Here is a 12,924-nt window from a genome sequence, read left to right as displayed (position 1 = left end):
GGGAAAGATTGAAACCATTATCAATCCATGGTTTTCCTGTCTTTTAATGAGAGTAAGGCTGCATAAACATGTGCAATAACAATCTTTCACAATCCTTCCCAACGTCAAAAGACTGCACGATGTATGAACGAGTGCTGTGCTCCGTTCTGCTCCATGAAAAAAAGGGGGGGGGGGGCAGAACGCCGAGCGGAACCCCGCTGGGCTCTCTCCCCTTCACTTTCATTACAATCATTCGCCATTCATCATTTATGGAATGACAAGCACTCTACAGACATCAAATTCTCATCTGATACTAGTCTGGAGGTGATTATGGGACTAGAATCATCTGACGTGTGTACGTAGCCTAAATCTCTCCAAAATAAAAATGAATACAATTTTAATCCCTGATAGTTGTTATAGAAACAGTTGTCCATTTTATAACTGTCCTTAAACTCTTGCACTGATGACAACTCAGAATGTTTGGACTTTCCTTAACCTCTGTTTTAGTGCCAGTGGACTGCAATACAGAGAAGGTTAATCTCCCTAGCAAGGACCTAAAGGTCATAAAAACTTAACAGAGGGTTTAGCTCTTCTTTACCTTATTTAAACATTCATAAACATTGATTTTCATATGCATTATGTGTTCCTGTCAACATTTTACCTGGTAAGAAGTCAATAGAGCAATACAGTAAAAGAAAGGTTGTTCTTTAGTAAGGTAGGGGAAGGTTAGCTCCCCAATCAGATTTGTATTTTCTGATGTTGCAGATTTTCACCTAAATTAGATTTTTTGACTTGGCATGCATTTCATTTGTGCCTCTTAACAAAAATAAATCCAATTGCAAATAAAAGCTAACTGTTTAGCTGTGAATTAAAAAACTGAAAACAGACAGATGTATTACTACATCTGCTGACATTTATATTAGGCTTACCTTTCCAAATGTGTTTCTAAAGGGTCATATACTATAAATTGTCCTGTCTTACAGGTATACAAGTATGTTATTTGTGTATCATGTTTTGAGTACTTGGCAAAAAATGCTAGTGGTCTGCTTGTTCCTGCCTTTCCTTTTCTTAAGCCACTGACTATAAACAAATGAAAAAGCCAAAATACAAAATTTGCACACTATCATGCAGCTATCATTTTAGGTTTAAAATTAGAATTAAAAATTATTTTTTGCTGGCCCACAGCCAAAAAACAGAATTCCTTTTGTCATAATGTAAATAGATCAATGACTATTTCAATAAATGGAATAATAAAATAATTAGTGCTTACTAATATATTTTCATAGACGATAATGCTTTGGAGCAGTGCCAGGATGATAAACCCATGACTGATTTTGAACTTGCGAATCCAATACAGCCAGGAATATTATCTGGAAAGGGAATGTCACCGCCTGAGATTTTATGAGCTCAGTAAAGTCTTGACTATATTTCCGATTTTAATTCACTATGAAATTGAATAGCGCATTTTGAGCCCCAAAGGATCATTTACACATAAGCTGCTTTTATTAAATCTGTTTATTAAACAGCTCATTTTTTTTCCTTTTGCATTATTCACCACAACAACACAAGTATACTCTATTCCATTTTTAATTTACTTTTAATGGAGTGTCGCCCAAAAAAAAAAAAGATTGTGATTATGGTACCTGCAGGAGGAACATTTGAGACTTGAGAAGTCTTCATAGGGAAGCAGAGTGAGCTTCACAGGTCATAGGCCATCTTCCATAAACACAAACATGTTGCATCAATAATATTTACCATTTAAAATATATATATATTTTAATACACAGCATGTATATAATGTATTCATGCTTGTATTTATTTTCTAAAAGGTGATGCTGGGAAAGAAAAGCTAATCCCGCTGATTCAAGGACCCTCAGACACCAAAGATCTACACAGAAGCAAGTGGCTGAAAGAGACTAGAAAGCCAGAGTCTTTACTTGGTCCAGATCTGATTGCCTTCACAGCCCAGGTTCCTGAGCAGATGGACTACTGCCACAGCTCTGGTAAGTGTAAAACCTCCACAACGCTGCTATCATATTACATCCCATTACTGAACGCTGCTCCCAAGAGAGAGTTAATACAAAATGTGCCAAGTGGCAAAGTATATCTGTTTCACATACATTGCTGCAATATTGCCTTCCCATTCATTGGAAAAGTCAAATTTTTTTTGTTTTTACTTTTAAATGTTTCTTAAGCTTCCATAAACTTGGTCTATGGGTTACTATTTGTGTTTTAGCACTTCTGAATTTTCATTCACTCAGTCAAAGAGGCCGAGGTGTGACCAGCGCTGGTAATGTTTGCTTTACGGAAATAGTTTCCTGGTCCTAGTTCTGATCTGGAATATGGAAAACAATGATTAACAAACTACAACTGTTTAGATTTTAAACTATGTAATTCTGTGCTATATAAACACTGATGTCTTAACTGTGTCTGGGGACTTCATATGTGAAGGTTGGGTCATTCTATTCTGTACATTTTTGTACAAATCTAAGCTAATACTGATCTCCATTTAGGATGGCCATGTTTTTCTACCATAGCTGTTTTTATACCGTAACTGTTTACGCCAAACCCTCAAGGCTATCACGCTCCGCCTCACTGATATTTTTTTATATTATATAAAAAATCTAATACTATAAAAAAGTAGAAATGCAATATCATACAATGACTCTCTGAAGTAAAACTGTGCATCACATAAATCTGGCCCTATAACTTGCTGAAGAATAACAAATAATTGCTTATGTTGTATGTAACATGTAATGTGCTGACCTTGCAGTTTTAGGAAGATGCAGGTGGGCTGAATTTACCCCCGGGTTTTGTACTTTGTGTCTTCTACATTCACACTTCTTTCACACCCTGGAGTCTCACTTTTTCACTTCTTTCATCATGTTTCACTATAGACATTGCAGGGATTTTGCTTAATGTTTATCTAAAATAAAATGACACTTTTGCCATTTTATCATTTTATAAGCAAAATGCTCATTTAGCTTACAAGAGTAATGTAAGCCAGAATCTTACAATCTTCCTGCTTACTAGCTACTTTTTTATAGTGTATTTAAACCTAAGAATTAAATTGCCTAAAAGTTCTTAGTTGTTGTATCTGCATTGGTTTCTTTTTTTTTTTTACCTGGTGATCCAGCCAGTAGAATAATAATTCCTGACCCAAAGTGTCTGTGAACTGTATCTGGAAGGAAGCAGTGTTGTCATCCTATGTCAGTAGGTGTTATGACTACTGTTCTGCCTCCCCAGACTAAGCATCAAAAGTGTGATCTCTAAAACTAACCAGTTGTCCCGAGATAGCAATAACTTATAATATCAGCAGTGCAGACATACAGTTAATTTGATCAAAATGACACATTGCAGTTGGTTGAGTATTTTATTCCAAACTGTGAGGTTACATATGACGGTAACATCTGATAGGTCAAAAGATCATTCCATGAAACACTTCAATATATGTGGAAAAAATGGAGTCAGCAGCATACTGAATGAAATGGAGAGGCTGAAAAAGAAAAGGAAACTACAAGAGGGGATGTGGGACAAACTTCAAGAGCCTATTATAAAAAAACTACATAAACTTTAACTATTTTTTCCATTTAAAAAACATATTCTTACTGTGAATCTTCAGCAGAAAAGTAGCAAAACAAAAAAAAAAGTCTTCCTTTCGATGACAGACCTTGCCTGAATGATTTCATGCTCCTAGGATTTTTCTTCACGGGAATTAGGGGCAGAGTGAACCCGCAGCTGAATACAGCATCTATTTTTGTAATTTTAAAAGTTGAGACTGCGTTATTGGAACGAAATGAAGAGATGCAGGTGTTCCGCGGCGCTTGTCCACTGGGAGCATTTGATGGTCGATGCCTGAAAAAAAATAAAAAAGTTGCATGTGTTTTTGGAGTCAAACAGCAGCTGTGAGAGGAGGATTTATGCTTTTTCTCAGAACGTTGGGATTTCAAAATGTTACATTTAATCACAGGCACAGAAAACAGAGCAAATGTTAAAGATGTTACATATAAATGCAGCGGGCTGATTTCTTTACCATACCCAACCAGTTGTGGGAATAGAGAAACAAAGTGATCTTTAATCTTAATATGAGCAATTTGAAAAGGATTATAGCAGTTGCCAGGACTCACGGTCCTACTTTTTCTTTCAATTTTTTTTATATATAATTCTGCTTGCAATTGCAAAGTATGGAGCTCTTATCCACTTAATTACTTTAAAATCTGGTTTATTCTCATTATTTTGTGTTTCAAAGTAACAGTAGTTGTAGGCTGTAAAATCCCACTGTGCAAAGAACAGGATTTTGCTCTATAGATTAAGTAAGATTTTAAAAAGCATGGAGTGTAACGGCTGAATACATTTTAGTCCGCTGCTGATCAGATAAAAAAAGGAAAAATCCCAATATTTGGTTTGAAAGTAATATGTAAATAGGGAATTATCCTTTCACTGCCTGCCATGCATGAAGGTGCATTTTTGGCCCAAAGAATATTTATATCTCTTTAAATTATAGTCAAGTGCCTGAAGAAATATTCCCTTATTTCTGGGTTGTGTAACAATGCTTTATGTGTGTTTATTACCCAAAGGCTGAAGAACAAGAAAAAAAAGTTTAGTATCTAAGCACCATTTCTATAGGGGGTTTAAAGTGGAATAAAATCTGCAATATTCACCTTCCCTTCACATGACGCCACCATCTTCTTTTTTTCTCTTCCTGTAAACAATCTTTGACCATTGTGATTGGCCGGGCCAAGATGACGTAATTTCAGCACAGGCACGCAGTTCATTCCTGGCTTGTGCAGGGGGAGCTGGGATTGCTAGGTATCCTGGCAACCAAAGCTAAAGCTGCGCATGCATGGCTCAGCCTTTTCCCTCATACACAAAGCCATATTGCAGAAGCAACATCACCTGTCCTTTCTTGCAGTACTGACTGGCATGATCATGGATGGATTCCTAAAAGTGAAACTTGCAAGGTTTAAAAGGTTCACTTGACTTGTTTGGCACTAATATAAAGTACAAGGAAATATGTAGCTAAATACAACAAGAAGGAAATAGGGAAAAAGAGGGGTTTCTTTGGCAATGAATAACATTTAATTTTAGCTTGAGGTTGGACACCATGTAAGGTTACCCCCTACATGGAGCCTGATTAATTCAAGCTCTGGGTGATCCCGCAAACACCCAGCTTCACTGATGAAAGTGTATTCTTCCCAGCCCTGGAGAACTTGAAAAAGTCAGGCCCCTGGTGTCCAACCTCATTCTAAAATTAAATTTATTGTTTAATTGCTTAAGAAACCGCTCATTTCCCTTGTTTCTTTCCTTCTTGTTGAATGACAATAACCTAGGGTTTCGGCATGAAGTATTCTAGATAGTCTTATGGTACTTTATTTTATTAAATAGCTAAATTATTAATACAAGCTTGTGAGAACCACTTTCCAAAAAAAGTAAGTGGTTTTCCTTTGGTGGTGCACTACTATATGAACCATTTTTACACATTTCCTGTATGCCCTCTTCTAGTTTAGTTATTTTCAAGTCAAAACTCTAAATGGAAAAAATTTTACTGAATCCCTGTATAAAAGAACACAAGTCAAATATTCACTTTCCACTCACTTTCATGTGTGGCTATTTCAAGTGATTGAATTAAATGTTTTTCAGCTGGCTGCTTGCAGAGTTAATCATTCCTATCGACTCCCTCATTCCCACTTAGTGGGCAAACGAGTGTAAAAGTTAATCAAGCTTTCATGTTTTTTATGTTGTTAACAAAGCATGGCACAGGCCAGCCAAAAGGAAAGATGACTCCACACAAACAGTTTATCTGGTTAATTCCAGAGCTGCTCGCTGCCCTTCTTGAATTACTCATTTATTATACCTGAGGAGTCCTTTGCTTGGTGATTGACATCCTGGGAAAAGGTCTGCTGGGTTGTACCGTTTATGCTCTGTAGGCTTGTCCGCTAGTAGCACCATAAACCACATTAATGTCTGTAGTCAATGACCTGGACTATGTCTTTAATGGGTAATTGATGTGGAGAGATACGTTTTTTTTTAAAAGGGTTGTAACAGGCTGAAAACACAATGTTAAAGTTTATTATTATTATTATTATTGTTAATAATATTAATAAACAGTATTTATATAGCGCCAACATATTATGCAGCTCTCTACTTTTACATTAAATTGGGGTTTCAAATGACAAACAGATACAGACAGTGACACTGGAGGAGTAGCCCCGAAGAGCTTACAATCTAAGAGACAAAATTTTTTCTTTTAATTTTAAATAGATTTAATACTTGTTTTGGTGGCAGCTTGGATTTCCCTCTATTTTATTCCCACTGATATTGGTGATGAGGACAATTAAAGAGAACAAATCTCCCTAACAGCAACACAGATCACGATCACTATCCTGTCCCTATTTTATTCAAATCTAGAAAAAAAGTTTTGTCTTTACTTACACTTTATTTTTATTTGACATACAAAGTCAGAATATGGGATGGATTGGATATGAAGGTTATAGACAGTGTGGTAGAAAAAGAGACCCCAGAGATAGAAGTTTGCATTTTTTTTTTTTTTTTGATCACTCGCTTGCGTGCAAATTTTTCATAACATCAACAGAAAGATATTGCCATGGTACAAATTACAAATACCTGTAAAATAAAGTTAAGTATTCCAAATTTCACAAAAATGTAGAGGCGATACCATCATGTGGTTATTTTGTGTGTTATCTGTGATTTTGTTGTCCTTTTTACGAAAAGTATGATCACTCAATTATGCTCTTTTGGCCACATGTTCACCTAGCATGACAAATGCCTAGGTGGTGATACTGCTGTGTCTTTTAATTTAAAAACTCCCAGTTATTTAAGAGATGGGTAGATTCTAGATAAATGTAGTTTCTGCTTGCTTGAGAGTTACTGTTTAAAAATTACTAACAAAATCAGGGTAGACTTAAAATACTACTCATAAAAATCAATAGAAGTGCAAAAGCAGTGCAGTGCTATATATGAAGAGCATGAACAGTTACAAATCCACTAGTAGTCAATAAAAAATTTACCAGTAATAAATAATCATATTGTCCCACAAAAATCACAGGTTTTCAAATATTTGATTTTTGTCTCTTCGAACCTTTCATGGGATCAGCCAATTGGGAATGGGACATCGAACCATTTATGTCCATTATTAGGCTACCTATAGATATTAATGTAGTTTGAATTTTGGTTTATGCCACTGGATCATCTGGTGACTCAGCCAAATCAGCAACAATGGTTTCCTATTCAGGTCAAATAAATTTTAGGTATGTTTGCTCAGTTATATCCTGTTTGTTTCACTGTAGTGATACACATCACTGATGGTAGAAAAGAATGACAAATTTTTATGTTTTATGGTTCAGCAGTCACTTGGCAGGCCCTTAGTATGACCTGAGCTGACCACATTACCAGATTACTGTTTGTTTTTATTTCTCCTAACTTTCATGTTGAGGCATTGGAAAGTGTACTTGCTGTTCAAATAACAGTTATTTTTAACACTCTGGAAGAAATAGCACACACATAAAAGCATGCTTAGCTTTCCAGATCTGTTCCATTGTGCCGCAGCATTAGTATATGAGTAGAATGTGATGTTTTATACTCTATACACTTTGTGAGTTTCCAGCTTGGGGTTCAGCCTTTAGGCTGCCAGAAATTGGCAGATGATCCCAGGCACATTGTGCAGCAGAAGGGATTCTAGAGGCAGGTTACAGCACAGGACATGTGTCGGATTCACGGAGAATTGAAACACTAATGGATTTGTTTCGCTTTCTGATATGCATGTGCAAATACAAGTGAAGCTGCGATTACTGACAAGCTACATTTCTGCTAATAGCCAGAACTGTAATCACTTTGTGTTAATCTCTCACTGACTTCATGGACTTGTGAATTTTAGTCAGTAACATAGTTTCTGGGTGGCAATCTGTAGACTGGGCCTTTGTGCCTTTAAGAGGCATTTTTTTTCCTATTCTTATCCTCATTATTATTTACATGCATGAACTGCTAGTGGTTTGTCCCTTACATGAGAAGTACTGTAAAAATGCCATGGTAATAACAGCCTTTTTACACAATGAACCTCAAAAATCTATTTTGCATAATCAAACAAACATGTATAGGCTCCAGTGTTTACTGCCTAGTGTCATGTATACGGGGCTATATGAGGCTACAAGGGCACCTCATTTTAATAAGAACAGTGTATATGTGTTCAACAGTGCTCTATTTCAGTGTTTCAGGGTTCTCCCAGGGAGGATGCTAGGTGTTGCTTTTGCCAGTGGTCATCCAACCTGGATGTCACGGACCACTAATCTCTCGGACTCCGGACCGCATTTGTGCGGGGAGCTGTGTGTCAAAGGAAAAGAAACTTCCCCCAGAGTGACGTCCGATATGGGCGGCACATTGGCTCAGAGGTTAGCACTCTTTTGCAGCGCTAGATCCCAGGTTCTAATCTTGGCTAGGACACTATCTTTATGGAGTTTGAAAGTTCTCCCCATGTTCGCGTAGGTTTCCTCCCACATTCCAAAAACACTTTGGTTAATTGGCTTCCACAAAGAAATTGTCCTTGGTATTAAAAACATATGACTATTTTAGGGACATTAAATTGTGAATATTTTGAGGGACAGTTAGTGGCATAGCTATTGACTGTGTAAAGCACTTCGTAATATGTCAGCACTATATGAATACTGTGTAATATTAAAATTAGGTGGTGGTCCCTGTATTGTGACCCAACATATCAGTAACTACCCAAAAACAGCCGAGTGGTTACTGAAAATTGCCAGGTAGTACACCCAGATAAAAGGCTGGGGGAGGACACCTTTAACCTAAACTGTTCTTTTTAACTTATTTATTTTTTTCCAGTTGAGATTGGTTAAAACTTTCTCAGGTTAGTGAAAGAAAAAAAAGATCTCAGGACTTTATTCATATTTGAGGTATTTTAGGTCAGTTTTCCCCTGCTTGTCTTTGTGGTACAACACAGACTGAGGGAAACCACCACAATGAACAAGCTGCAATAAATGTAACAGTGGCTCTACAGCAGGGGTGTCAAACTTTGGCCCCCCTGAGGATTTGGGAAAAATGAATGGCATCTGCCCCGCCTGCCTGCCAATGCTGCGCCTACCACAACTCATGGCATCATTCGCGTCCACAGAGTTCTATAGACCCAAGTAATGCCGGGAACTGCAGTCCCGGCATCACTCGCGTCTATGGAACAGCTCTCGGCCTGTTCTATAGATGTAAGTAATGCTGGGCATTGAAGTCTCAGCATCACTTGTCTTCTGTTTCTCTTCTGAGACCGGTCGCTATTCCTAGCTCACAGCAGGAGAAATTACTGCAGGAAACAAAACATAAAGTACAAGGTAATCATCTGTGTGAAATCATCAAAAAGAGATGTCACTCTTTTTTCTGTCTCTTTTGTAAATAACTTTCTTTTCTATAAGAGTTTTGAAGATATCGGTTATGAGCACATAATTTATACATGTGTAACATTCATTTCATTATTTGGTGTCAATTGATTATTAACATTCATGCTATTTTTATTCAAATCTAATCAAGAACTGTAGCTAGGGGCCAATTAGTGCTTACATTGCATTACCAAGTATTTGTTTGTTCCAGACAGCATGTTAAGCAATACCTCTTTGTTTCCATATATAAATGTTTTATATTTAATTCGAAGGAATTAATTCCTATTTTTTTAACAAATTTCAAGTTTTGCCCCCAACTTGGTCTTGGAGTTTTTAATTTCAGCCCTTTGTGTATTTGAGTTTGACACCCCTGCTCTACATTTTACAGGTTCAGCAAAGTTTAAATGGTAGCAGGATCTTGTACTGCTAATGATTTACCTAAAGTAATTATCATGTGTGTCAATTGAACAGTTTATCAAACACTTATGTTCGAAAGCCTTTATGTATGTTGGCAAAATAGACCATTTTGGTTGCTTCATAGCTTTTTCAGTGTTTCTACATTACAAGCTACAGCTCAATATTTAGAACATTCTCTAAATTTGTTTAACATTAATGGTTTATCTGCCTTAAAAAATGCAAAAAAAAAAAGTGGGTATGCTGCAAGTTTAGAATGTCTTCCATTGTCACATCTTCTATGTCTGGAAATGGCACGTTCTGCCACCCCTTTCATTCCATAGGAAACATTTATTGTTTAATAATGCATACTTTAATGTTTGACCACTGAACATAGCACTCACTTTGTTTTATTGAGACAAGAAAACTAAATGTGGAGCTTTTTTTTTTCTTTATTTACATGGAAATGTATGTACATTCTTCAATGTAATGTACTTGTTGAAATCTATACAAAGTTTTTCAATTTAATTTTAAAGCTGAGTTAGCCTGATAAATTTAAAGTCATAGGTTCTACGTGTACAGCCATGATTTGGCAGAATATGTGTGCAAGCTTTGCAACATCTGTCTGCTAAGTAATGCAAAATTCAATGAGGAGATACAGATGTTATCTCTTAGAATGTGTGGAGGGATTTGTTCTGATTGTGCTTCAGATTTCCTGGAGTTTAGACTTTATACCACATCAGGACATCAAACATTTACACAGTAACCAGTGTTTGGGCACTGACCATAGGGCACAGGGGGCTTTCTCTGTAGAGCCGGTGCCAACTCAGTAGAATGAAATGCATTCTAGTTACTGTGAGATCTGCTCGATCATCATCTCCCTGTTTACTTCGCTGAGTTACAATGCTAGACTTGGCTGAGATTAATAAAATGAAATATTAATGAAATATAGGATTGCCAATTAATAACAAATCATTTTTTTTTATAAAATCCATTCATTTTAGGTTTGCTGCATCACCAAGGTTTTCTCATGATAGTCTATCTTCTCCAGTCTTGGAGAGCTTTAATAAATTGGGATCATTGTATCATTCAACACCTTTGCACCAGCTTCGGTGCACCTTGTGTGGTAATGAGATCCAGTCCTGTGTTCTCAAAGCTAGCTATATCAGCTAGCTAAATCCCTGATATTTTTGACTGTACAGCGTGACAGAGGTGTGGCTGAAACAAACTGCAAATATTTTAGCAGGTAGGGTGCATAAACATACCTGTATAGTAATGGTATACTTAGCTGTTTGCCTTTCACTTAAGGAGACCTGCATTTTTACCTCAATAAAGCAGTCTACTGTCTACTGTCTACTGTCTACAGTCTAAAAACTTTGTGTTGGATTATTTGATGGATGTCTCTGCAATGCTCAGCTGCTCCGGTGTTTAGTAGGTTGGCATTTGTATAACGTTAATATATAGTGACTTATCCATTGTAATGGTTCCTCACTGTAGAAGTATACTACAGCAGAGTTGACAGTCTTGATGAATTTCAGTACATTATAATAGCAGCTAAGAAGAGTTCAGCTTTCCCAAAGTAAATTCTTAAGCAAGTCTACATGTTTTTTTTCAGTGTCATTAGCGGAACAAATTAAACTCTTTCTGGTTGGGTGCATGCAGCCAAACAGCAGAGTGTGGGAGATTATCAGTCCGTTAGTTTGATTGGTTTATTGGCAGGGGCTCAGCCTAGTACCACATTTTCCCATGTCACAAGGGTGTACGCGGAAACCCCAGAAGTTCTAGCAAATTTATGGCGTGGTGTGACAGCGACTTGCCGAGAAGCCATCAAAGGAAATCTGTTATTAATCGGCAATTCATTGACTGCGTTCCTCCAACCAGTTCAGCGTTTTGAGTTTCCAGTTACCCTTTGAAAACTGTGTGAGGTCCGTAAAATCTGTCAACTAAGCTGCAATTATTGAACTCAATTAAACAAATACCTAAATTAAAACGTGTCCTTGGGAAATTTAAAATATAACAAAACTGGAAAAACTCAAAGTGGCCAGTTATGTAAAAAAAAAAAAAAAGATAAAGGTAAAAAAAAAAATATAGAATTGAAATGATGTAATTAAAGGACCTCTTTTTATTATTATTATTATTTTATTTTTAATAGAATTACTCCTTTAAAGAAATTTAGGGCCTCATTAGACTACAGCTGCCTAGGTGTACTGGTACATAATGTTAGAGAAAAAAAAGGCTTGCAATAAGTGCATAAACCTGATATGTTTAAACAATGTATGTGTCAAAATTATTGAAAAATATTTGTAATTCATATATATATTTAAGTAAATATGTGAGCATGACCTATGTGTGTCAAAGCAGAACTAAACTGTGGGGGGTGGCAGTGTTGTCCTGGAGCATTTGCCATATTGTGCAAGCAAAGAGTTAAGAATTTTGTTTTACCTATTTCATTGTAGCTGAGTTGTTTACATGGCTTTGTATCCAGTCTGCAGTTCACATTGTTGAGAATAGCAATTCCTTGGACCAGGAATCTGAATAGGGAAGGCTTTTTCCAGATGTGCATTCTGTTTTCTGCTGGGATGGATGGGCAGGGCTTAAACAAAATTATGCAGGGGCTGTCCCCTCATATCATTTTATGACCTGTTACTCCAGTGAGTGTAGTGAATTTTGTAATTTATCATGAATTACTTTTAATGTTAAAGACATTGAATAGGATGGGTATAAAATGAAGCAAATGCATTGTTTGCTATTCTCAGTCATGGTTTGCAGGAGTATTTTTTTTTTGTACAATGCACAAAACTTTTTTTCCCCTCCTAGTTGGAATGTATTTTTAAATACATATGCAACTGCATTTCTTAAAGGTTTAAAACCAGCTTTCAGAAAAAAAAATATTTTTACAAAACCCCTATCTATTCTCTATATAAGAATAATTCCTAATAATATATATATATATATATATATATATATATTATCATCTGTATTGCACAGTACAGGAAACACACTAACATACAGTGATTGGTGCTTTACTTATCAGGAAGCAAAACATGTAAAGCAGTACAAGTAAACCACTTGTAAATACTGTTTATACTCAAATATAAACTGAGAAAAAAAAATTTTTGCCCTAAAATACTATTAGAAAAAGTATCAGTTTATACTC

The 12,924-nt window shown here is 36.3% G+C and overlaps 1 protein-coding gene across 3 annotated transcripts in view; it reads left to right on the top strand.

Annotated features, from left to right (window-relative positions):
• Positions 1-12,924, top strand: part of VPS13B (vacuolar protein sorting 13 homolog B) — a 520,025-nt gene that overhangs the window by 141,875 nt on the left and 365,226 nt on the right. For all 3 annotated transcript variants that reach the window (XM_072410846.1, XM_072410847.1, XM_072410848.1), the window contains exon 19: positions 1,809-1,982. In XM_072410846.1, the coding sequence (XP_072266947.1) occupies positions 1,809-1,982 (174 nt within the window). The remainder of the gene's footprint in view (positions 1-1,808; positions 1,983-12,924) is intronic.

Source organism: Pyxicephalus adspersus, chromosome 5 (genome assembly GCF_032062135.1).
Source record: "Pyxicephalus adspersus chromosome 5, UCB_Pads_2.0, whole genome shotgun sequence".
NCBI lineage: Eukaryota > Metazoa > Chordata > Amphibia > Anura > Pyxicephalidae > Pyxicephalus > Pyxicephalus adspersus.
Note: the sequence above shows the minus strand (reverse complement) of the source record. Positions and strands in the feature narration are given on the sequence as shown.